The 26,397-nt window shown below is 40.4% G+C and overlaps 1 protein-coding gene across 1 annotated transcript; it reads right to left on the bottom strand.

Annotated features, from left to right (window-relative positions):
* Positions 1–11: 11 nt before the first annotated feature.
* dlat (dihydrolipoamide S-acetyltransferase (E2 component of pyruvate dehydrogenase complex)) lies at positions 12–26,395 on the bottom strand. The gene is made up of 14 exons (XM_043676675.2): positions 26,062–26,395; positions 24,810–24,911; positions 22,827–22,951; positions 20,765–20,912; positions 17,818–17,944; positions 16,759–16,940; positions 16,426–16,570; positions 15,567–15,634; positions 13,793–13,873; positions 13,578–13,685; positions 8,774–8,892; positions 7,732–7,894; positions 2,818–2,954; positions 12–2,382 (listed from the first exon to the last, which is right to left on the bottom strand). The coding sequence occupies exons 1-14, from the start codon at positions 26,314–26,316 to the stop codon at positions 2,253–2,255; spliced, it is 1,890 nt and encodes a 629-aa protein (XP_043532610.2). The 5' UTR covers positions 26,317–26,395; the 3' UTR covers positions 12–2,252.
* Positions 26,396–26,397: the final 2 nt, after the last annotated feature.

Raw genomic sequence — 26,397 nt, 5'->3', positions numbered from 1 at the left:
CAAATACTTAATTGTTTTGTCTATTATTTTATTTGAATCCTGGTTTTTAATATAAGTTGCCACTACATACCAAGTTGCTAGTCTGGGAGGTTGTGGCTTGAATTAACAATACAGATATAGTATAAGACATTTCACTATAATTTACAGAGACCTTACCAATTTGTGCGTTTTGTTTCCTCTTCCCAAAAACTATTTCAGGATTTAAAAATTCTAACAATTGGTTTAATGCTGAAAATACAGCAAAATGGTGCTTCCACCAAAACAAAAATGCCCAGATTTTTAAAGTCAGATCAATGTGTGTAGCATAACAATTTCCATATTAACAATACTGAACTGCAAGCAAGAGGGACATCATGTGTTGCTCAGACCCACCCACCATCAAACAGTACATAATCCCCAATAGGAAGGAATACAAATTATAAATGAAGTGTGCACCGGAAAGAAAAGCGTTTCTGATTTTATATGCAATCCTTTAAGTGCAACTATTAGCAAATTAACTTGATTGGCAACATCACAATAATAAACAAGGTTATACAAATTATGAAAATGCTACTTAATAATGAAGCATTACTATGCACCCCAAAGATATACAGGACATCAAGGCAATCCGTTTGAGAATCAAGTTAATTCAGTTGATCAATTAGTATCCATGATGTTAGAAGTACAATATTCTTCTTTGCAGCACACATTGATTCTAGATAGCAAGGCGATTTAATCACACCACATTGAACAGCACACAAATATACTTTTAAGTAGTATTAATGAACATATGGCATTTTATTGGTAACACAACTGGCATACAAGTGTGAGATATTGTACAGTACTCTACATTTAATTTGGTTTCAAGTTTCAGCTTTTATTTTCCCCCCCCCCCCATCTTTCCTATTTGTCAGAGTTGTTAGGTATATTAAATAATAAGGCATGAAGTATCTGGAGTGGTAAGAATGATCAACAGATATTTTAGGCAGTAAACAAAACAATTAGCCTGCACTGCACCAATAACACAAACTAAAGAATATAAACAGGTTTGGGCTCACTATTTTATTCTGAAACTTATTTTTATATCTAGTTGTTAATTATCTGTGGAATTCAGAAAGACTTGACTGAAATCAGGAGAAAAACAACCACCTTTTAACTTTTGTTCTGTGTGCAGTTACCTGTTCTCCAACACCTGGCTGCACTAGACAAGGCATGTGCAAACTGGAACAAAGCAGTTTCTGATTGCAGTGACAGTATCACAAGAGGACTGAAAATTGACTGGAAACATGCATTTCTGAACTCTGCGTAAAGATATAGTATTTCAAAATTTACTCAGACTCAGCCAATTTTAAAGAGGGTTGTAAACAAAACCACCAGATTTGAGAACGCTAATGAAGAAACAATCTGGCATTTATCAGTTGTCAGCAATGAAATATTTTTTGCTATGTGGCAAATTGTGTAACAAACACTTTGAAAGTTGTTGCTTTGCATCTCATTTCATATTATTTACAGTAATAATTGCAATTTACACTTGGAAAGGGGTATAAAGATGCATAATATTATTCTGGGGGATAACCTACTTTAAATAATTTGTCATCTGATGCATAAAAATGGGGAAAAAAAAATCCTTGTAATTCTTGTCTGGTTAATAAGTACTGATCTACAACACAAAACAATATTCATGTATAGTATTTACTTTCAAAATAATTCCAGACATTGTAACATAGTTAGTCGAATAATATTGGACTAGAAGTTATGCAGTTAATTTAGTACTTCAGCACTGATTTCAGATCAGCGAATTAAGAGAAATATATAAATATGCCCTATACCTGGTGAGGATTAATACTATTGTGCCCAGGGTATTCTATGACACCACTTTTACAGAAAGCAGAGAAAATCTCGTACATTGAATTCTGATTTTTCTTCAAAATAAGGAAAAAAGTCTCAGATTTAAATAAGTTATGGACTTTTGGTACTGGTTAGACTTCCTTTCTAGATTGTGGCATCTGAACATGGAAGGGTGGAACATTTAGGTAAATTATCAGTTAGGAATTCAGTTACAGTACTGATAGTTTCTACATAGACCTGGAACTGGAAAACAGTATTATATTGTTCTTCAATTTATTATGAATTTGAGCTCAACTGCATACCTTGTTTTCACTGTTGTACAAATACTTTAGTCTTACATGGATAGCAGGAATAAGGAATTCATAAATAAAACCACCTTGGGGGAAAAAAAACGCGACACTTAAATAAACACCAGTTCTTGAAATTTATAACAGCATGGTAGATGGCCTTTCAAGGAACTTCTTGAACTCGGCTAGCCACTGGGCACCAACTGCTCCATCCACAACACGATGGTCACAGCTCAGGGTTACTGACATTATATTGGAAACATTAAATCTGTGGAAGTATGACATGGTAATGGTGAAATTTCAAGATTACACACTTGACCAATGCATAGAAAGACAATAGCATCTAAAGTTAATTGAATGACACAAAGCTACAGAATTGACTAAACATATTATTAACTAAAACAAATCACTTCATTGAAGTCTGATTTATTCAATGGATACTTAAAATACTTTTGACATAATATATTTTATTCTGTTTCAACACCTAGCCATCTCTGGATGACATGCTGTATGACTTAGTGTTTCAGGGAAAAGTTGTTTTAAAGATTCATTAACTTCCATAAACCTAAAATAAAGCACTCCTTTACAATATGTACACATGAAATTATTTCTAACACTTTATATTTAATTTGTAACAGGTAACAATATTATCTTAAAACAAGCACTTCACTAATAGTTAAGAATAATTCATGAAATTGCCTACCCCCTCTCATTTTCTGCAGGAAGCAGTCTTTCTTCTGATCCACCAATAGCAAGAATGCATGCTTGGGGTGGGTTGATAATCGCTGAAAAATTCTTTATACCATACATTCCTAGGTTAGATATTGTAAACGTTCCACCCTAAAATATGAAGGAGAAAAACAGCAAGTTAAATAAAATGTATGAATTCTAAAACTTCTGACAGAAGCAAGACTGGATGGATATGAGATTCCAATGACTGGTGACGAGAAGCAGGGGACAGAGGGGGCAGGCCATTTAAGGCTGGAGTGAAAAGTCATTTCTTCACTTTAAGTCATGATATGAGGTGCCAGTGTTGGACTGGGGTGGACAAGTTTTTAAAAAAAAAAATCACAAGACACTAGACTATAATCCAACAGGTTTATTTGGAAATACAGACAAACCTCGATTATCTGAATATCGATTATCCAGCAAGATCGCAAAGTCCTGATACTTAGCTAAACGATGTTATCTGGAATTTGATTAACCGAATGAAATACCTCCTGTTCGTGTCGTTTGGATAATCGAGGTTCCTCTGAGCACTGCTCCTTCATCAGGTAGCTTGTGGAGTAGGATCATGTGACACAATTTATAGCAAAAGATCATTCATCATATACTGATATGATATGTTGAACAAACCTAAATTGCTGTTAAGCCTTTCATCTTTTAGAATGGGTTGCAGGTTTCAATTCATTGATCTGTAAATCTGAGGATTTCTTTCAAGCCAAAGGTTTTATTAAAAAGGTGACATGTCAGCTCAGACAATGCATTAAAGGTGTCAGGTTAGAGTCTTGAGCCAGACTGGTTCCATTTTCAAAGTAGGAATTTATAAAACATCACATGGATTATGAAAAAAATAATGACTGCCTACAGATTGTGCGCTTTTTGAACAAAACAGAATGCATCTGCAACTACAATTCTGTAAATGCAAATTCACCTCAGTCTTGTGTTTGTGTGCACATGCATTTGAAGGAGAAAGAGTGTGCGCACGTGGGCTTGATAGTGTGTGCGCGCAAGTGTGATGAAGCATATGCCTGTCATAACATGTGCACATGGGTGAGTGTTTCTTTTGGGGGGGGGGGGTGGCGGGGTGCGCGCATACACCTGAGACAGTGTATGAGAGAGGGTTTGGGTGAGTGTGCACGTACGCAAGTGTACATACGTATGTGCACTTGTGCGGGAGTGAGAGTGTGTATAGTTTAGTGGGGTCATCTGTAGTGTGACATGAATCCAAGGTCCTGGCTGAGGCCACCTTCATGGGTACCAAACTTGCTATCAACCTCTGCTCGGCATTGTTGCGTATCCTGAAGTCCGCCTTGGGGGACGGTCACCCAAAGATCAGAGGCCAAATGTCCTTGACCGCTGAAGTGTTCCCCGACTGGGAGGGAAAATTCCTGTCTGACGATTGTTGTTCAGTGTCCGTTCATCCGTTGTCATAGCATCTGTTTGGAGTCTCTAATGTACATTGCCTGCAGCGGATCACCGTTGGACGAGCCACAAGTACTTGCTATGTACATGGTGGGTGGTGTCCAAGTGTAATGGTAGTATCCACGTTGACACTTACACATTTTGCAGTGATTGCCATGACGGGTTGTACCATGTTGTGGTCGATGTCTGGAAGGCTGGGCAGTTTGCTGTGAACAATGGGCTGCTAAGGTTTGGTGGTTGTTTAAAGTTGAGAAGTGGAGGAGTAGGGAAGGTCTTGGCGAGGTACTCATCCTCAATGTGTTGCAGTGTGCGAAGATGGTGTATTTTCTCTGCTCCTGGGAAGTACTGGACACCCAAAGGTACCCTATCAGTCACATCCAGTGTCTGTCCTGAGGACATCATTACAGTTTCGCGTTGTGGCATATCAGAACTAGCGGCAGACACATCAGAACACCCCCCCTCACTCTCTCTCAGGCATATAGAGGGGAAACCTCATATATCCGAATGAGCTGGGCGGGCACTATTTTGTCCGAATAATCGATTATGCGGTTGATCGATTAAGTGTCTTTCCTCTGGGGTTCAGAGTTTTAGAAAGTCTGCTCCCGCCCACCCAACACTGTCCACCCTTCCCTCAACCTGGTCCAACACTGACCCCAGCATGCACCGCTTGAGCCCCTGCCAACACTGCCCCTGCCAAGTCCAACATCGCCCCCGCCCAGGGCAGCGGGACTGTACACCAACAAGACTGTCGCTACTGTCTTTGTGGAGTAAGTCTCCAAATACACACACACCTTTTTGACAGGTTCCACACTTGCCTTGTACAGGACAATTTTGGAGAGATTGTCTGGGGACGGGATGGGGTGCACCTCTCTGAAGAACTCCAGGGGAAGTGTGGGGAGAGAGAGGATGGGAGGTCAGTCATTTGGAGACTGTGCCTGTTTAATCACTGTAAACAAAGGTGCTATCACTATTGGAAACACATCTTTGATGTAATGTTTCTATCAGGACCTCGAGACCGCCTTCGGATAATCCAATTTTTGGATAATTGGTATTCGGATTCCCTCCCTCGAACACACACATACAAGTCTATGGGATGAATCTGCATTTGCAGATACTTTCTATTTTGTTCAAAAAGTGCACAATTTATAGGCAGTCAATACTTTGTATAATCCATGTGATATTTTATAAATTCCTACTTTGGAAATGGAACCAGTCTGACTCAAGATTGGAATACATAAGATATATACAGATTCTAACCTCACACCTTTAATGCATTGTCTGACCTGATGTGTCACTTTTTAAAAATAAAACTTCGGAAATGTGACTTGAAACTCATCCTGGGATTTACACATTAATGAATGGAAACCTGCAACACATTCTAAAAGATGAAAGGCTTAACAGCAACCTAGGTTTGTTCAATAAATCACATCAGTGCATGACACTATGATCTTTCGCTATAAATTCTGCATCCTATGATCCTACTCCACAAGCTACCTGACAAAACAGCAGCGCTCCGAAAGCTTGTACTTCCAAATAAACCTGTTGGACTACAACCTAGTAGTGTGATTTTTAAACTTTGTTCACTTGAAGTGATTAATCTTTGGAATTCACTACCCCAGAAAACAGTGGCAGCTCGATTATTGAACAGTTCATACCAGAAATCTGAGGTCAAATTAAGGAATATGAAAACAGGAGAAGAAAATGGCATTAACATAATCAGTCATGATCTATACTGGAGGGGCAGGCTCAAGGAGCTATTTTACATTGGTTCTGTTCCTTAAAATTAGCAAATTCTCTCACATGCCCCAAGAGCAGATCAGTAATCGTGGTCTTTGATTTCATGTTGGTGCTTGATTAGGTCAGGCAAGGTATTACAGCGATTTGATGTTGCCTTCTCCAGGATAGCTGATCAAAAAGGCTTTTCTACTTGTGTAATCTACCATAACGTGCATTGGAAGGATTACCAGGTTGACACCTAACTTGTTTGGCTATGAATGGAGCTTTAGTGATCAAGTCCTAGCGTGGGACTGAAACCCAGAGCTACTGGCTCAGAGGCAGAATGCTGCTACATTACAAGACCTCCTGTGTACTAGGGTCACGGAGATCTCCAGCACGGAAGTAGACTCCTCGGTCCAACTCATCCATGCTGACCAGATACCCTAAATTAATTTGTAGTTGCACCAGCCTCCACACTTCCTCTGGCAGCTTATTCCATATGTGCATCACCCAGTGCGTGGAAAAGTTAGCCTTTTGGTCCCTTTTAGATCTTTCCCATCTCACCTTAAACCTATGCTGTCTCGTTTTGGACTTGGGGTGAATAGCCACGGTCTTTTCCCATCATGCCCTTCATAAGGTCACTCCTCAGCATCCAACGCTCCAGGGAAAACTGACCCAGCCTATTCAGCCTCTCCCGATCAAATCCTCCAACCCTGGCAACATTCTTGTAAATCTTTTCTGAATCCTTTCAAGTTTCACAACATCTTTCAATAGCAGGGAGACTAGAATTGAACGTAGTATTCCAAGTGGCCTAACCAATGTCCTGTACAGCTGCAACATGACCCCATAACTCCCAAACACAAAGCACTGACCGATAAAGGGAAATGTGCTAAATGCCTTCTTCACTACCTTGTCTACCTATGACTCCACTTTCAAGGAACTAGGAACCTGCGCCCCAAGGTCTCTGTATTCAGCAACACTTCTACATTACTGATCCATATATAGATTGGTGTTTTACATGCCAGGTACACACATACAGGAGAAAATTTCAAAGTTTGCAGACAATACAAAACTCAGAAGCATTGTAAACTGACAGGAAGACAGTGTAAGTTCAAAAGGAAATTCATAAGTTGGTGCAGTAGGCAGGTGGATGACAGATGTCAATGCAGATAAGTGAGAGGTGATCCAGAGACAGTATAAAATGAACTATACTAAAAGAGTATGTAGATGTGCAGACAGCATGGGTGGAATGGTTGCCTCCTGCACCAAAGTAATTCTGTGATTTGGAGAGATATAACTAAATACAGCACTTTCATTTTTACTGTAACTCATCTGGTTTGAGGGCGAAGAACTCTCAAAACAAACCGAAAGAAAAGGTGATTTTCTAGGGTCTGATCAAGTATTTGAACAAATGAAGCAAGGCTTTTTTGTATTAATTCCAGCCTTTTTAGTTACTTTTTACACCTGTATGCTTTAGCAACATGTGTAAATGCACATCCAAACCAGTTTGCTCCCTCAAAGTTTAGTCTCTTGCCATTAAGAAAACGTCCAAATTGTCTTTCTTGGATTGAAATTATGTAGCATTCCACTTCACCAGATTGAACTTAATTACACACGTTTCATCTTAAATCATCACATTTAATGCTTTGAATTCTTCCACGTAACCAGGATATCATTTTTTTTATTCCCACACAAACGTAAGGTACTGAAACCAAGTGACAGGTGCACTAGATTCTTTTCAAATATTAATTCTTACCTGAAATTCATGGGGCTGGAGTTTTCCATCACGAGCTTTCTCAGCTAGGGATTTCACATCATTACTGATGGAGGCTAGTCCTTTGATGTGTGCATTAAACACAATGGGAGTAATCAGACCAGCAGGAGTGCTCACCGCCACACTAACATCCACGACATGGTTTCTGATGGGAAACAGGCAGCAATTAAGTTACACTATTTGATGCTTTCCATCAGATAACTTTGTCAATGAAGGTTTATACCAGTTTAACCCAACCACAATTTTTTGGAGCAGGATATTGCTCAGTTAATAACAATCTGGAGTAGAAGATCGTAGCATCACTGTAGTGCAGTGGTGCCATCCCTACCTCTGGACCAGAAGGTCCAGGTTCAAATTCCATCTGCTCCAGGTGTGTGTCATGTGTCTGGACAGTTTGATTAAAAATACAGACAAAACGATTGAGGATCTTGCAGTGAACTGGTAGTGTCCCTAACTCTGAACCAGACAATCTGATTCAAACCCCACCTGTTATGACAAACGTGGGATGTGTCTGTGACAGGGTAATTTATAATAATTACAAGTGGACCGATCATGAACCCCTCAAGTAGGACATAAAATCCTTGACAGGACATTTGTTTAAAGCAAACACACTTTTCATTACTTGTGACCTGGGTTCAAATACAAGATAGATGGGACAAATGCACACTTCCTCAGGACTGGAAACTGGATGGATCAGTTATATCAGGAAATAGTTGAGGCACTTGCAAAGCATTGTTTTAAATAAGCAAAAGGCCACAGTTCAGACAATTCAGAGTTCAGCAGAAGTGGTTCTCCAACTGGCAGTCTCAATCAGAAGTAATGATAAAATTCAGGATAGTGTAGGAAATTAACAGAGGTAGAAATTCAGCCAAAATCCAGTTGAATGGCAGAACCGGCTCAAGGGACCGAACAGCCCACTCCTGCTCTTGGTTCCCACGTACAGATTCACATGCTACTAAACAAAGGCAATTTGCTCGAAATAAAATGTACAAATTTTAGGTATTTAAATAGACTGACTACTCACTGCCTGATAACTGTGTCCAACCAAGAGGAGTTAACTTCGGGAATCTTTAAGCATGCCAAAGCTGAAGCCTTTATGAGGAAATCATTCACTGACAGCTTAATGTCTTCAGATTTGACTTCCTGTTAGTTAAAAGGGGCACAAGTATTAAGGACTTGCCACAGTTCTAAACTGCAAAACAACAACTTCACTTTGAAATTTGCTTAAAATTCTTGATTGTAGGTAAGCAATGACTCATCTACACCAATAAAAATCTGAAACAAATGGACCGAAGATTTAGGACTGAAGGAGCCTCAGCCTTTGAACGTGTCTAACAGGTTTGAGATGTCATGTGTTGGAGGGAGGATCAGCAAAATGACAATAGCCCCATGGTACAGAGAGGCACTCAAGAGCAGGGAGAAAATAGAAATGTAGATGTAATCGGGGATAGTATAGTCAGGGGAAAGGTACTGTTCTGTGGCCGGGATCAAGACTCCCAAAGGCCGTGCTGCCTGCTCGGTGGTCTTATCCGGGCCACAGAGGAACTTGGAGCGGGAGGTGAAAGAACCAATTGTCATGATGGTATAGATAGAATACAGATGATATAGGTAGAAAGAGAAAAGAGGTTCTGCTGAAGGAACGAGAGCAACAAGGACTAACTTAAAAAGCTGAGCCAGAAAAGGTAATAATCCCTGGATTACTACCTCAGCCATGAGCAAATTGACACAGGATCAACAAAATTAAAGATGTAAACGCTTGGCTCAAAGATTAACTTGGGAGAAACTGGTTTGAATTCATGGGACTTTGGCACCAGTGCTGGGGAAGACAGGTGCTATTCAGTTGGAACGACCTAAACCTGAAACATGCTGGGACCAGTTTCACTGTCAATCACATAGCTAGGGCTGGGAATATGACTTTCAAACTACATAGTAAGTGGGGGGAGCAGGATTTCAGTTGCATGGAAAATTATAGGAAAAGTTAAGGGCAGTGGGCTCAGCAAAGGTAATTAAAGTTTCCAGAACAAGTAATACGGCAGATTATGAAAGAATCAAGAGTCTAACTTCAGGCATAGCAAATAAAGGGGACAAATATGAGAAAAGGGGTAGTTAATAAAGTCAAGGGTGTTGTGCTGAAATGCCGCCATATACAAAACAAAGGTAAATGAGCTTGTAGCACAGATTGAAATTGGCTGGTTCAATGTTGTGGGTATCACAGATGTGCCTACAAAGGGATCAGGGCTAGGAACTAAATATCCAAAGATACATGTCCTATCGAAAGGATGAACGGATTGGCAAAGGGGACAGGGTTGTCTTGTTAGTAAAAAATGAAATTAAATCGATCTCAATAAGCGAAAGAAAGTCGGAAGACGTAGAATCTATGTGGGTAGAGTTGAGGATCTGCAAAGAGAGAATAGATCCTGAAGGGAGTTGTGTACAGACCTCCTAGCAGTAGTCAGATTGTGGGGAAGAAAATAAATCAGGAGATGGAAAAGCCATGTATGAAAGATACTATTACAATAATCATACGAGACTTCAATATGCAGATGGACTGGAAAAATCAGGCTAATGGTGGATCTCAATAAAACCAACTTGTGCAATATCTACAAGATAGATTTTTGGAACAGCTTTTCGTACAGCCAATTGGGAACAGGCAGTTCTGGTTGTGGTGATGTATAATGAAGCAAACTTGATTAGGGAGCTTATTAGGATCCCCTAGGTAGCAGAGACCATAATATAGTAGAATCCTGCAGTTTGAGCAGGACACGTTTGAATCAGATGTAATTGTTTTACAACTGAGTAAAGGCAACTACAAAGACATGAGGGAGGAGCTGGCCAGGGGAGGGGATTGGAAGGGGAGCCGAGCAGGTGGACAGTGGAGCAGCAATGGTAGGAATTCCTTAAATAGTAATTTGGAAGGCACAGCAGATATGTTTATTCTCCACAGATTGAATAAGAGGAAGATGAGACAACCAGGGCTGACAAGGGAAGTCAGGGACAGCACTAAAGCAAAGGAAAAAGCAGACAATATGGTTAAGATAAGTGGGAAGCCTGAGGGTTGGGAAGCCTCTACAAACCAACAGAGGATAACTAAAAAAAGCAATTGGGTTGGGGGGGGGGGGGGGGGGGGGGGTGCTTATGAGGGTAAGTTAGCTAACTATATAAAAGAAAATCGCAAAATTTTTTTCCGGATATCTAAAAAGTTAAGACAGAGGCAGGAGTGGACATTGGATGCTGAAAAACGAGACTGGATAAGTAGCGTTGAGGATCAAATAAATAACAAACACTGAAGAGGTCATTTGCATCAGCTTCCACAGTGGAAGACACCAGCAGAATACCAGAACTTCAAAAGAGTCAGGAGACAGAGGCGAGTGTAGTGGCCATCACTAAGGAAAAGGTGCTGGGGAAGTTGAAACGTCTCAAGGTCGATAAATCATATGGACCAGATGGACTATACCCCAGAGTTCTGAGTGAAATAGTTGAGGAGATAGTAGAGGCATTGGTGTGATCTTTAAGGTATCATTGGAGTCAGCGAGGGTCCCAGAGGATCTGAAAATGGCAGCATAACATTCCTGTTTATGAAGCAGGGAGGTGGCGACAGTGAGAGATGGAGGCAGAAGACAGGAACCGATAGGCCGGTTAGCCTGACCTTATCATTTGGATTAGATTACTTAGTGTGGAAACAGGCCCGTCGGCCCAACAAGTCCACACCAACCCGCCAAAGCGCAAACCAACCAGACCCATTCCCCTACATTTACCTCTTCACCTAACACTACAGGCAATTTAGCATGGCCAATTCACCTAACCTACACATTTTTGGACTATGGGAGGAAACCCACGCAGACACGGGGAGAACGTGCAAACTCCACACAGTCAGTTGCATGAGGCGGGAATTGAACCCGGGTCTCTGGCGCTGTGACGCAGCAGTGCTAACCACTGTGCCACCGTGCCGCCCACTTATCATTGATAAGTTCTTACAGTCCGTTATTGAGGATGAGAATGCAGAATACTTTGAAACGTATAGTAAAACTCAGCTGAGCCAACACAACTTCACCAAGTGGAGGTCATGCATGACAAATCTGTTCAAATTCTTTGGAGGAAGATAATGAACATGTTAGACAAAGGACAGCCAGTGGACATGACCTATTTGGATTCCAGAAGGCCTGTGACAAAATGCCACACAGGAGACTGAAAAATAGGAGCCCATGGTGTTAGGGGCAAACGGCATGGATACAGAATTGGTTGACCAATAGAAGGAAGAGAGTAGGGAAAAAGGGGTCGTCTTAAGGATGACAGCTAGTGGCTAGAAGATTTCCAAAGGAATCACTGTTTGGACCACAACTATTCACGCTATAAGTTAATGATCTGGCTGAAGAACTGAATGAATTGTTGCTACATTTGGCGTGACAGAGATAGGTGGAGGGACAGGTAGTGTTGAGGAAGCAGAGAGGCTGCAGAAAGACTTGAACAGTGGAATAGGGTGGGCGAAGAAGCAGGAAATGAAATATAATGTGGGAAAGTGTGAAGTTATGCACTTTGGTCGAAAGAGGAGAGGCATAAAATATTTTCTAAATGGGGAAAAGCTTTGAAAATCTGAAGCACAAGGAACTTGGGAATTTTAGCTTAGGATTCTCTTAAGGCTAACATGTAGGCTCAGTTGGCAGCTAGGAAGTTAAAGGGCTAGAATACAAGAGAAGGGATGTAATGCTGTATAAGGCTCGCGTCAGACCATATTTCGAATACCGTGAGCAATTCTGGACCCTGTTTCTAAGGAAGAAAGTCCTGGCACTGAAGGGGCACCAGAGGAGGTTGACAAGATCAAATCCTGGGAACAAGAGCTTGCCATACAAGGAGCAGCTGAGGACTCAGGGCCTGTAGTCATTGGGAGTTTATAAAGATGGAGAAGATCTGATTGAAATGTAGAAAATATTGAGAGGCCTAAATAGAGCGAGTTGTTTCCACTAGGAGGAGATACTAGAACTCAAGGGCACAGTCTCAGAGTGAGGGGATGACCCTTTGGATTGGAGATGAGGAGGAATGTCTTCAGCCAGAAGGTGGTGAAGCCACGAAACTCATTGCTGCAGAGGGCTGTGGAAGCCAAGTCACTGAGTGTATTTAACACAGTGGATTAAGACAATAGGTTCTTGATTGGGAAGGAGATCAAGTATTTCAGGAAGAAAGAAGAATGGGATTGAGAAACATATCAGCCACGAATGGCAGAGTAGACTCGATGGACTGATTGGTCTAATTCTGCTCCATGTCTTATGGTCTAATATTCCCCAATATTTAATATATTACTGTACAGAACACAAAGATTGGTGCCAAGATTAGAACAGTGGATAAGGATTTAAAAAACTGATCTAGGTTTTTTTAAACATCTATTAAGAGAGTACACAGCTGCTAATGGGTGAAAGGAATGAAGAGGTGGGGTAGTCATAATACCATTACAAGGGACAGCTTTCACTAATCAGCAGGTCCTCCCTGCCTGTAACTTGTTAGGACCAAACGTACTGACTGGACTGAGGGTCTGCTGTTGCTTATACATTTTAAGCAGAATTCTCTTCTTCATGCAATTTTAAAAACAAAAAGTGTTTTACAATATCAAAAGGGAGCCCCAGCATCAAAGAATGGCAGGAAATGGACTATCTGATTAGAGCCACATTATTGTGAGGGTAAGGAATGAAGCCTTTTGACAGCACTAACCTGAGCAGGACACAATTCTCTCTCTTCTATCCCATTCTTTCAAATAAAAATGGTAGGTGTTACAGCTAGGAGATGCTAATAAGTGACTGGACTGTATCACAAAACTATTCATACAAAATCACTCATACCTCATTCAATTGCTTTCGAAGTTCCAGAATATTATCCATGTTGACATCTATAGATAAGTAGTAATGGGGGATAGTCTGCTTGGACTGTATAAGACGTTGGGCTATAACCTAATAGCAAACCATAGAGGAGTCAGTGAATGGAAAATACAATGAGATATATTTGTTGTTTCCATTTAACAATCTAACCGGTCGCAATTTTGTTAATTGTATATTGCCTTTCGTATATTGGAGATAGGAATATCTGTAAATGTTCCAGTAGGTACAGGTGCTACCCCAGGAGCAGTTGGAGCGGGAGTCTACAAAACAAAAAGGCAAATGATAATTATGTTATGTGACATGACATATTATAGAAGGCAGCTAAAATCTACACAATTATTCTTATTATGTGTCACACTAATTCTATGAAGGAGCTTACAAGTTTTTCCTTAATAGGCATTTTGCCTCTTCCGATCATTCATGGGGCCATGCTAAATTGCCCATAGTGTTAGGTAAGGGGTAAATGTAGGGGTATGGGTGGTTTGCGCTTCGGCGGGGCGGTGTGGACTTGTTGGGCCGAAGGGCCTGTTTCCACACTGTAAAGTAATCTAATTTCTATGTACAACACTTGCTCACTATACATCATGTCCTGTCACATCAGAGCAATTTCACGGGAAATGTGTCAGTGGTATTTAGTATACAAGCATTGTACCATTTGATCTTTAGATCTGTAATTTCTGACAAGGCCAAGATTTCTAGCTATCCTTTAATACCTGGAACTTGCAAGAAAGGAGGGACGTGATTGCACTGGAGAGGTGCAGAGGAGATTTACCAGCATGTTGCCTGGGCTGGACAGTTTTAGTTCTGTTCAGAGATTGAATAGATATGGATTGTTTTCCCTGACATCATCGAAGTAATGAGGGAAACCAACAGGGTGGACAGGAAGGAATTTATCCCCTTGTTGGGGAATCAATAGACTTAAGGTAAGGGGCGGGAAGTTTAGAAGGGACGTGAGGAAAAACATTTTCCCCAGAACGTGATGGGAATCTGAAAGTTACTGCCTTACTTTAAAAGGATAGTAGAGGCAGATACCCTCTTTAATATTTAAAAAGTGTTTAGAAATGCAGTTGCGATGACAAGTGCTAGAAAATGGATTAGTAGATTCTGAAGACCTTTGTGACTATCTGAACATGATATTCAAGAAGGTAGTGTCGAGTCTCCTACTTGAACTGCTACAGTCTCTGTGCTGTAGGCATATTTAAAGTGTTATTGAGGCAGACTGATGCAACCAAGCAGCTTATTTCAAAGGGCAGTCAAGTATCAAATACATTGTTTTAGGTCTGGAATCTCAAGACCAGGCAACAACTCAGATTTTCTTTCAACAATCAGTAGCTCATGATTATTAATTATGCTCCCATTTTATTCCAGATTTATTGTATTAGTCAAACTTAAGTTTCCGGCTATTGTGGTGGGCTTTGCATTTGTGTCCAGAACACTAGACCAAGCTACTGAATTACTTGCCCAGAAATATTACCAGCATGCTACAATACACATTAATGACTTGGATGATGGAAGTGAATGTACTGTAATACTGTAAACGTCACTTTGCTGAAGCAATGAACTGGAATTAGAGAATGCTGTAATAGTTTTAATCTTATCATGATCTCAATCAAATGGCAGAACAGACGCAAGGAGTGAAATGGCTTACTCCTGTCTCAACTAAACAAATCAGGAACTCTCAAAACTGGAGTCCAATTTGCAAATATTTATTTTTCTCGAATCAGAATTATTGGAACTACAGCAATATTTCCACCTTGAAATTTCATTCTTCAATGGAAAAGTGAACTATAGAGTTTTCAGAGACTTAACTGCATAGTTTCAAAAGTCATAACTCCTCTGAGCAATCTGCATGTAATGAAATACTACTGCAGCCTGTAAAATATTCTGTTTATACAATCTCAGATCTGAAAGTGGTAGATTTAAATTATTTAGAGTTATCTTAAACAAACTTACTGGGACTACCTTTGAAGGCACAAATGAGTCAACATCTTTTTTCCTGATTTGACCATCAGGTCCAGTACCTAAGTAAAGAAAATGCAACAATTAAGAGACAATCAATTATAATCAGCTACCCCCTTCAGCTGGTTTAAGGTTTAACATACCAATGCCGTTTTCAAGGAGGACTAAGTTTATATGCATCCTTGATGTTAAATTCATGACAATATATTTCAACGGTATTTTACTTGCATAACTCTCCAAGGGCAATTTCATTCTCAAGTGTTAGTAGATTATTATACTGTAAATGCAGATCAGTATATTTTGAAAAAGATTCTGTCAAATTCTTAATGCTTTAAAAGAGATACATTTATGGCCTTGAGATACATCTCAAATCTGCCACAACAACTTTTACTAATCAGTGACATTATTATTATGCCACTGCCTCTGCTTCCTCACACACAATTAACTGCTTTGACAGACAGTGGCCACCGTGTAGATGAACAGAGCAGAGATTTTGCACACGACAAAGACAAATGAATTTGTTTTTGTCAGTGTTTGCTGAGGATTGCAAATCAAGATGCTAGGATCCCTTGCACTTGTGAAGTATGCTGGAGAATTTTTATGTTTTTTTTCCTGAACGGGCAGGTTTGACCTTAACACTTTATTGTAAGATAAAGCCTTTGACAACGCAACACTACCCCCAAAACGTAAGCCAAAAGAAAAGGAGTGGTTCTGAATCCACAAACTTCAGATTTTGAGACAAAAATCCTACTGATTGAATCAAGCCAACAAAAGATCCCCTAGGCATGAACATAGATATATCAACCCAATGCAGTTAACAAACCAACTCTATTTCAATTTTCATGCGACTTGCCTTTCACTTGTCTGAGGTCAATGCCCTTATCAGCTGCCAGTTTCTTTGCCAAAGGACTAGCAAACACTCGACCTTTGGGATCTCTAGGCTTGACTGGAGGAGAAACAGTGGGTGCCGCCACAGGCTGTTGTACAACAGAGGCAGGCTGCAATAAATTTCAGAAGTTAGAAACAAATTATAATTCAAGCACTCATTAAGTCAAAATATTGCAACTGCCAAATGACGAATGGACATTCCACATGATGGGAGAGAGAAAACCGTTGTTTTATTGAAAAGATTTGAAGCTCCATGTGTATTTTTCTGCAGATTTGTTGACATGATATAGTTTCTTACCAGAGTTGGTGGAGAAGGTTGAGGCTTAGTATCAGCAACTCCAGTTTCCACATAATCGGCAAATGCTGAAATGTCCGATTCCTTCTCTACAATGACGCACAGTGTTGTCCCAAGAGGAACATCACGGGTACCCTCAGCTACCAGAATCTTGGCTAAATAACCTTCTTCCATTATTTCAAAACCTAAGAGATGCAATAGATAATTTATAATATAATACTTTCATAAATTTCGTATTCCTGTTGGCTGTTTCTGTTATGTGTCACACTATTTGGTCAATTGGTAAAGGGCTTCCTAACTTCCTTCCTGACGAATAAAAATCGGTAAAATCTCCCCTCTGGAAACACCAAATTAAATTATCATATTTTTCTTACGTGCTGCTCATTTTGCACACAAATTTGGAAAGGTTTCAACATTTTCACAAAATAACCCCAGGAGTCAATGACCACAATGTCACATTACAAATTTGCCTAACATCAAGGGTTACCCTACACAAAGCCATCCCAATTGGCCAAGACAACAACTATAATCTCCCTGCTATGGTGACAGTGTAACGTTCAAGTTGTAAGTTTGCTCACTGAGCTGGCAGGTTTGTTTTCAGATGTTTCATCACCATGCTAGGTAACATCATCAGCGAGCCTCCGGTGAAGCGCCGGTGTTCTGTCCCACTTTCTGTGTGCGTCTTGATCTCTTACGGCAGGTAATATCATTTCCGGTTCTTTTTCTCAAGCGATTGGTAAATGGGGTCCAAATCGGTGTGTGTAAGAGACCAAGACACACAAATAGAAAGTGGGACAGAACACCAGCTCTTCACCGGAGACTCACTGATGATGTTACTTAGCATGGTGACAAAACGTCTGAAAACAAACCTGCCAGCTCAGCGAGTTGTAGCTGAGCTACAAACCTTCTCCAAAATCGTACAGTATAATGCCTGCAACTACTTTAGGCAACAGTGAAAAATGCTAGAGTTCAGGTCCCCACAAACCCCTTGCCCATGTTTACTGCTTTTAAAATGCTGCTCAGTGTACAGCGTTGTATTGTTTCCCTCAAGCCAACGCATACCTATTGTTGCTTTATCTGTTTCAATCTCAGCGATAAGGTCACCTTCACGCAACTTTTCGCCCACCTTCTTCTCCCACCGTTGAATAGTACCAACTGTCATTGTTGGAGAAAGAGCAGGTAGGGCAATCTGCAAAAAGATAGTGTATTTTGGCGTTACAATCACCATAAAGCTGAACATTTTGACTTGTGGTTTAAGACAAAGGCGTGTTGCACGGATCAAATTTATCAAGACATTTTGTAAACTGACTGGAAAAGGTCAAATGAAATTGGAAGTCACAACATCTGGGTCATGTGATTGAAAAGGCTATAGAAAATAAAACTAGAATTTTAAAATTATACGTTTATGGATCTGAAGCTTGCCAGATCTTGTTTCCTTCACTTATTATGCCGCATTCAATTCAGCCAGAATACACTCTGCCAAAGTAGGGACAGGATAGATAAAGAAAATTACACATCAAAATGTTATGTACACCACTGTTCCCTTAGGTACTATTCCCATTTCAACAGGGTTCTAAATAGACCCATTTGCTCCAAAAATGTTAAAATCTAGACAATTAACATACAAGAGTTGAATGTTTTCCATTGCTTTGGAGCTACAAACACATCAACCTTCAATAAGAAAAACCAGCAAGTTTCTTTAATACAATACTTCACAGGAGTTTTCTGAAATAAAATTTGACAGCAGACTACATTAGGAGATTTTACAAATGAGCAAAAGTCTGGTTAAAGATGTACGTTACATAGAGCATCCCAAAGCAGGAGAGACAGAGTAGTTCATGGAGACAATGTCAAAGATGATGGCTTTAGCAGCTGAGGCTGATGAAGTAATTAAGATTTTCACTGTAAAGAATTAGAGGAATTCAGATATCTGAAGGCTTTGAAGCTGGAGGAGCTTGCAGTGACAGGATGGGGCACATCTTAAAATGATCTGAAAACAAGAACGAAAATTTCAGAAATTGAAATGCTGCTAAACATCAAACCAGCAGAGGAACAATGGGTGGACAGGGCTTGGTGTATGTAAGGACAATGACAGCAGAGTTTTAGCTGAAAACTATGTTTGTAAGGATGCACAATATGGGAAACCAACCAGAAGTGCATTAGAATATTCAAGTTTCAAGATAACAAAAGGAGCGAATAAGGGTTTCAGCAGATGAGCGGAGATAGAAACCAGTAACAGTTCGGAAATAGGTAATCTGAGATATAGCATGAAATGTGGACAAGAGTTCATTTTCAGGTTAGAAATGACTATAACATTGCACCAGTTCAGTCTCAGATAGTTGCCAGGAAGGGGGACACAATTGGTGCATATAGAACAGCACCTGAGATGTCCTCAGCCTTTCAACTATTTATTTGGTGGAATGTTCCTGCTCACCCAGTACAGAATGTTAGATAAGCAATTGGATCATTTACTTTGTGGAAAAAAAAATCGAGATAGTCATAGAGATGTACAGCACGGAAACAGACACTTCAGTCCAACTTGTCCATGCCAACCAATATCCCAACCCAATCTAGTCCCACCTGCCTGCACCCAGCCCATATTACTCCAAACCCTTCCTATTCATATACCCATCCAGATGCCTTTTACATGTTGCAATTGTACCAGCCTCCACCACTTCCTCTGGCAGTCCATTCCACACATGCATCATCCTTTGCGTGAAAATTTGCCTCTTAGTTCTCTTTAATATCTTTCCCCTCTCAACCTAAACCTACGCCCTCTAGTTCTGGACTCCCCCATCCTAGGGAAAATACCTTTTCTATTTTCCTTATCCATGCCCCTCATGATTTTATAAACCTCCATAAGGTCACCCTTCAGCCTCCGACGCTCCAGGGAAAACAGCCCCAGACTATTCAACCTCTTCCTATAGCTCAAATCCTCCAACCCTGGCAACATACTTGTAAACTGAAGGGGCTAGGGATAGATCCTTGGGGGACACCAGGGGTAACAGATTGCATGCATTGGCCTAAGTAGCCTGAAGAAGAGGATGGTGTGAACAATCATATCAGAAAGGTAGATAGTTACAAAGAGGAGTAGTTTATTATGAACACAGTTGGAAGGAATGCAATTTGAGACTTTGGGAAAGACCAGTTTTGGTGTTCTGGTAAGGACAGGAACGTGAATTAAGGGATTCAAACAGATAATTCAAGAGATGACAACATATTCAATGACTTTGGAAAGGAGGGGTATAATGAAGACAGAACAGCAGTTTGCAAGGATGGAGGGGGAAGGGATTTTTTTTGGGAGGCACAAAAACAGTATTAGAGTTCCACTCACACTATCAACTAAAGTCAGATCCAGAAAGAAAAAGCTGGTGATCAGCAGTCTAAGAGGAAGCCAGTCGAGAGGTAAGATAAGCTTAGAAAGAGCACAAGATGATATGAAAGAGAGGAAGTTGCACGTTCAGAAATCTTGGGCAAATCAGGACAACAGGAAATCTTAAAGTTTGGTTAGGTGGACTAGGGAATGAAAAGCAGAAGGAGCTGATCAAATAGTTTCAATCTTAATGCCGAAGAAGTCCATGAGCTCCTCACATTTGTGTTGGAGTCAAGCTGAAGTAGTCAGGGGTAAGAGATTTAAGATAACGGTTTCTGTAGAGAAAGGAAATTTAGTTTTTGTTTCAATTCCAGGATGGAGCTTGTGGACATTGGTTCAAATTCCACCATGGCAGATGGTGAAATCTGAATTCATAAAATCTGGAAGTTTAAAAATGCTAATTTAATGGCAACAATTGCTAATGGTCATAACAAACACCTGGTCCATTAACATCCTTTCATCTTCACTTGGTCTAGCATGTGACTCCAGACCCAATTTTAACTGTCCTTGAAATCAGGTCAAAGGCAATTAGCAATGGGAACAAATGCCAGAATTGCCAGTGATACCTACATCTCATATCAGAATAAAAAAAATACTATGAAGAACTACTCACATTTCCATTTTCGTTTTGCTCACCTTCATGTGGGGAGGATAAGAACTGCCTGGAGCTTTGGGTGGAGCGGAGGGTGTGGAAGGGGGTGCAGCAGCTGCTGGAGGTGGTGGGCCAGAAGCTGCTGCCGCCGCCTCTGGAGTGTAATCCTTAAAAGCTTCAATATCCTCAGGTCTAAACAACAAGTGACAAGAAAAGATGTTTACACTTTGTGTCGTAATTTACTATCAGTATGACAAACAGTGTCACCAGAATTAAAAGGTGTATGGCCATATGTGACCAATCAAGCCCAGCCTATTCAGAACGGTGTAGCTTCTTACAACTCATCCTTTCACCATCATATGACAACATGGAAAAGGCTTCAAAATAAACCACAATTGGCCAATTTAAGAAAATAAACTTCTTGGAAATTTTCCTTCAACTCAGGGCAAACAAGCAGATCCCAAATCATCAAAGCAATTTCCAATACTCAATATACATGTTTGGGCTTTCAACCTGGGCTCAGTGAAACAGTGTTATCCAAATCAGAAGGTTGTGGATCAAAATCCTGTCCAAGACTTAGCACCAAATCCAGGTTGATAGTGCCTGTGGTACTGAGGGTGCACTGCATTTGTAAGCACCACCTTTAGGATCCAGCTTCAAACCAAGGAAATGTCTGTACTGACGTGGAAATTAAGGTGGGACAATTTGTAATTTGTGGTGGATGGCTTTGATTTTCCCAACACCCAGCTGAAGTTATGACAAAGATTTATATCCAAACCTCTTCTCACCCAAAAGACACTTCTACATTATCTAGTCAATGTCACAGCTTAATTTTTTGGAACAGGAAACCCAGCTCTAATGTTCTGCTTCTCAGTTTGCAGTGAAGTTAACTGTAGCTACTCAATGACTGCTATAAATGAGATTAGTTGACCCAGCGTGAAATTCAGCTTTTGATTTTTCTTATTAGGATGTTTAAGAATAGAAAGTGCACAGTATACTGGACCACAAAATGAATGTTACTGCAGCCACTCTAAAGTTAAAAGCATTTTTAAGAATAATTTTATGGATTTAATGATGTAGTAAAATAGAACAAATCATATGATCAAATTTGTAAATTGTACATGTTCATAAAATCACATATCCTCATTTCAGATGTTCCTAATGCACAAGGTACTGGATCAGTTAGGAGTTTGAGGTACCCATAACAGTCAAACTTTGTTTTGTGCAGCTTCTATATTATCGTTCAATTCAATTTTGGCTTTTCATACGTTCTAGTTATACGTGTAATCACCTTGTCAACTGTTTAAAATGGAGTAAACTTGCTGTTTACTTGTGCTAACAGAGACGCAAACATTATCTCAAAAAATGCCAGTTTTATTCTCAATTCTGATAAGCTTGATTGAACAATCACCTCAATGACAACATTCTTTGACTACACTCCTATTTGTAGGAACAGCTTGCTGTGTTTAATATTTAACTTTTGCTTTGCAATTTTGAAGCAGGCATCGTGTCACATCAACACAATACCATGCAATTGGACCATAGTCAATAAATTAGTTTGTATATAATGGGGACACATTGCCATCATTAGAGCAACATCTACATTTTCACAACTTTTAAAATAATAAAATGCTGCAAGGTGCCTCACAGAACATAAACAATGAAGATTCTTGAGAACGAGACAATGGAATTGTATAATGCCCTGAATGCACAAGTCCTCATATATCATGCTTCTAGTTTCAACTGTGTTATTAAATGCAAGATAGAACAGTCAGCTCTTCCTGAGCAAATATGCCAAGGGGAATTATGTAGGACTGTCCCTGTGAAGTTCCTAACAACTTCTGTATTTAGCGGAGACCAAGATCCTTTCAAACAGTGAGAAGCCGAAAGTGAGACCAGAAGCCTTTAAATATTTGTTCCTTAGACTACCTAGGATTTACCATTTAAAGCAGTAAACATACATCTGAACTGTAACCAATGCATGTGGATTTGAACCTGGCATATGAAGAACATTCTACTGAACAAAGAAAAATTGCATGAAAGGATTCAAGAAACCACGTACTGACACAAGGATGGAACGTTATTTAGAATTATCCTCATGCTCACTTGTCAACTGTGATGCAGATGATTGTACCAAGTGCCACATCTCGTGTTCCAGCTGGCATTAGGATTTTTGCCATATAACATTCTTCCAGACTCTCAAAGCCTACAGTTGCTTTGTCAGTTTCCACCTTTTGAGAAAATACAGGTATATTTTAATATAGAAAGAAAACCGGAACACAATTGTCAGGAGAAACAATGTCACATTATGTTCAAAATCAACTACAGACATCTTTCCTTAAGATTTCCCTAAGGCAGCTGGTGTACACTAGCCTTTCTATAGGAAGCTGTTGACTCCCATGCCCAGAAGCCTATTAATACTTGTTGGCATCAATCTGACCGTGGATTTTAAAATCCGTAATAGCTCCAAACTTTAAATGGTATAGGCACTGCTTGAAATTGTCCATAAACATTTGGGCTGCCTACTACTACATTCTGAACGACCATGAGCAACAAGGAGTGGACACTTTATTTGCTAATTTAATAGGTTGATGCCATTTTAAACTCTAATAGGAGCTTGTTTTATCAAATATTTTTAAATTAATTGTACATGAGAATGTTGTATGTGAAGGCAGCTTTATTTATTCTCACCTATAGAAAATAAGTATGTCCCTAATAATGAATTAGTGACAGTCACCAGAATAACATCTATTGACATTTTATTATGACTGTAGACACTATTACATCAAAAATACAAGAAAACAATTTTTAAGCACACGTACTATTCCTTATTGTACAAATAAATTACTGACAATATCTTAATCCTGGTTATGCAATGTCAACAGAAACCTGGGCAAGCTGTTGAATTAAGAATAACTTTCAGCTTTTATTCAAAAGAACAAATTGGCATTGGTGTGACATCTTTCACAGCCTCATGATATCCGAGAATACTTCATGGACAATGAACGAGTTGCAACTGTCATTCAAGTGAAGGCAACAGTCCATTTGTCTGACATACAAAACAATGACCAGAGGGTCAGCACCACTAAAAGAAGTGAACGAGAGGTAAATCATATTGTTCTACTACATTGAAACACACCCCCTGGTCCAACCAGTCCACACCAAACATAATCCAAAACTAAAATCTCACCCCACCTACCTGCACTTGGCCCATATCCCTCCAAACATTTCCTTTTATTCAACTTATCCAAATGTCTTATCATTGTAACTGTAACACAACCACTTTTGCTGGAAATTCATTCCACACAAACTACTTTGTAAAAAAAATTATCCCTCATATCCTTTTTAACTCTTTCTCCACTCATCCTAAAAATATAACCCCTGGTTTTGAACTCTTCCAGCCGAGGGGGGAAAAAACCTTTTCATTCATCTTATCTATGTCCCTCATGAATTTTTTTTAAAACCTCAATAAGGTCAACCCTCAATCTCCTATGCTCCAATGAAAAAAAGCTACCTTTCCAGTTTACCCTTACCTCAAACCTTTTATGCCCAGCAACACCCTGGTAAATATTTTCTGAACCCTCTCCAGTTTAATAATATCATTCCTAAAACAAGGCTACTAGAACTGCTCACAATACTCCAGAGAAGGTATCACCAACGTCCTGCAAAACCCTCAACACGACATCCCAACCCCAATACTCAAAAGGTTTGAGCAATGAAGGCAAGCGTGCTAAACACCTTAACCACCTTATCTACCTGCAACACAAATTTCAAGTACCTGAACACCTAGATCTCTGTTCTACAACACTACCCAGGGTTCTACAATTAATTGTACAAGTCCTGACCTTGCTTGTATTACTGAAATACAATCTCACATTAAACTTCATCTACCACTCTGTATCCCATTGACCCAGTTGATTAAGATCTCTTTGTAATCTTAGATAACCTTCTTCACTGTCCACTATACCAATGTTGGCGTCATCTGCAAACTTATTAAGTGTGCATCCTATATTTTCATTCCACTGTTTTATGTACACTTATTAACAGTTTCTTAATGCACATTGACAAAACAATGTTAACTGTACATACCTCAGCTATTAAATCTCCCTCGTTAATTTTATCGCCTTCCTTCTTCTCCCACCGGGCTATAGTTCCCATTTGCATTGTGGGTGACAGAGCAGGTAATGCCACCTATAAATAAAACAATGACGAGTTACACAACACTTCTGTAACTGATTAAAGAGCATCTTTGGGAAAATATTATTTTAATGAAGGCCATTATTTGGATTTTAGTCTAAATTTACCTGCCACGACAAAAGAATTACAGCAGAAATGAAAGAATTGACCAGCATGACTATCTTAGATTCCAACAAAAATATAAATTCTATTTCTATCCCAGATGATTTGATAACGTTGGGGGCATTTGCATCAGAAATTATGATTGCAAGCCAGGGGTCTTCTAGATATCTTCCAGAATCCACTGTAGTACAAGGTAATAACTCCAATACACTGAACAGAACTTGTTTTACCAGAAACCAAACCAAATATACAGGTCATCCAACACCTCAAAATAATGTGAACTTCAGAATAGCAGAAACTTACCCAAACATTTATGCAGAGTTTTCAAGCATCTTTACAGCTAACAACTACCTTTGAAAGTTATGGTTGTCAGAAGTGGCAGCCAATTTGTATTCGGCAAACTTTCACAAATATCTATGATAACTGAGAAACCAGCTGTGAAAGCCATTTTAGGAATAAACATTCATCAAGGGCACCAAGAATAATTCATATGTTCTTCTTAAAATACTCCAACCCTTGCCACCACACAGGGACAGTCACACATACCCAGTCAGCACCAGCTCAATCCACTGCTGACATTATTACTCTACACTTATTGTCTAACTCTATTCACCATCCCCTGTCCTGGACCCTCAGCATCTCCACCCATCCCACAAAGCCACACAACCTTCTGCTCATCACAGGGGAAACTACACATGCGCTAGGCAACCACTCCAGGGCAATGGCCACCAAACACAGCGCTGCTGAACTTTTTAAACATCTGTCCAAGGGGAGGCGGGGACTCAGTTTCAGCATCTCATCCTAAAGACAGCACTGCAGCAGCCCCTCAGTCCTCTGCACTGGAGTGGCAATTGGCGTTGTCATTTTCTGGGTCTGGAACCCAGATCTTGGCACTTTGGAGATCAGTGAAGAACATAACGGCTGCAGATGGGACAGGAAAAGCCCCGGGAGCTGGAATCAAAGCGCTGCCACCTCCGGGGTAACTGAAGATACTTGTCCTTGTCCTGCTCGGGCTCTCCCTATCCTCCACAACGCTGCTCACCAGTTGATGTGGGGGGAGGCTGTACCATCTCCTGGCTGTGGCCGTGACCGGTAACCCGTTCCTGGGCAGCAGGAAGTGCTGGGGCCCGGGGCCCTGCTTCCCGCAGGCGGGGAGGGAGGCCCAGCGGCACGGAGGAGGAGGAGGAGGAAGAGAGCCGAGGCGGAGGCCGAGCCCCGCAATGGGCGGCCGGCGCTCGGGCCGGGAGCTGGGCTTCAGGCGGGCACACGGCCTGAGCCTCGCGGCCTGGCGGAACATGTCCAGGCCGGAGAGCGGAGCCTGGCGGAGGAGACGGAGGGAAATCCCGGGCCCACAGACGCTCGGCGTCTCCTGGATGAC

Source organism: Chiloscyllium plagiosum, unplaced genomic scaffold, assembly GCF_037043375.1.
Source record: "Chiloscyllium plagiosum isolate Xiang-an unplaced genomic scaffold, Cpla_swu_hap1 HiC_scaffold_29, whole genome shotgun sequence".
Lineage (NCBI taxonomy): Eukaryota > Metazoa > Chordata > Chondrichthyes > Orectolobiformes > Hemiscylliidae > Chiloscyllium > Chiloscyllium plagiosum.
Note: the sequence above shows the minus strand (reverse complement) of the source record. Positions and strands in the feature narration are given on the sequence as shown.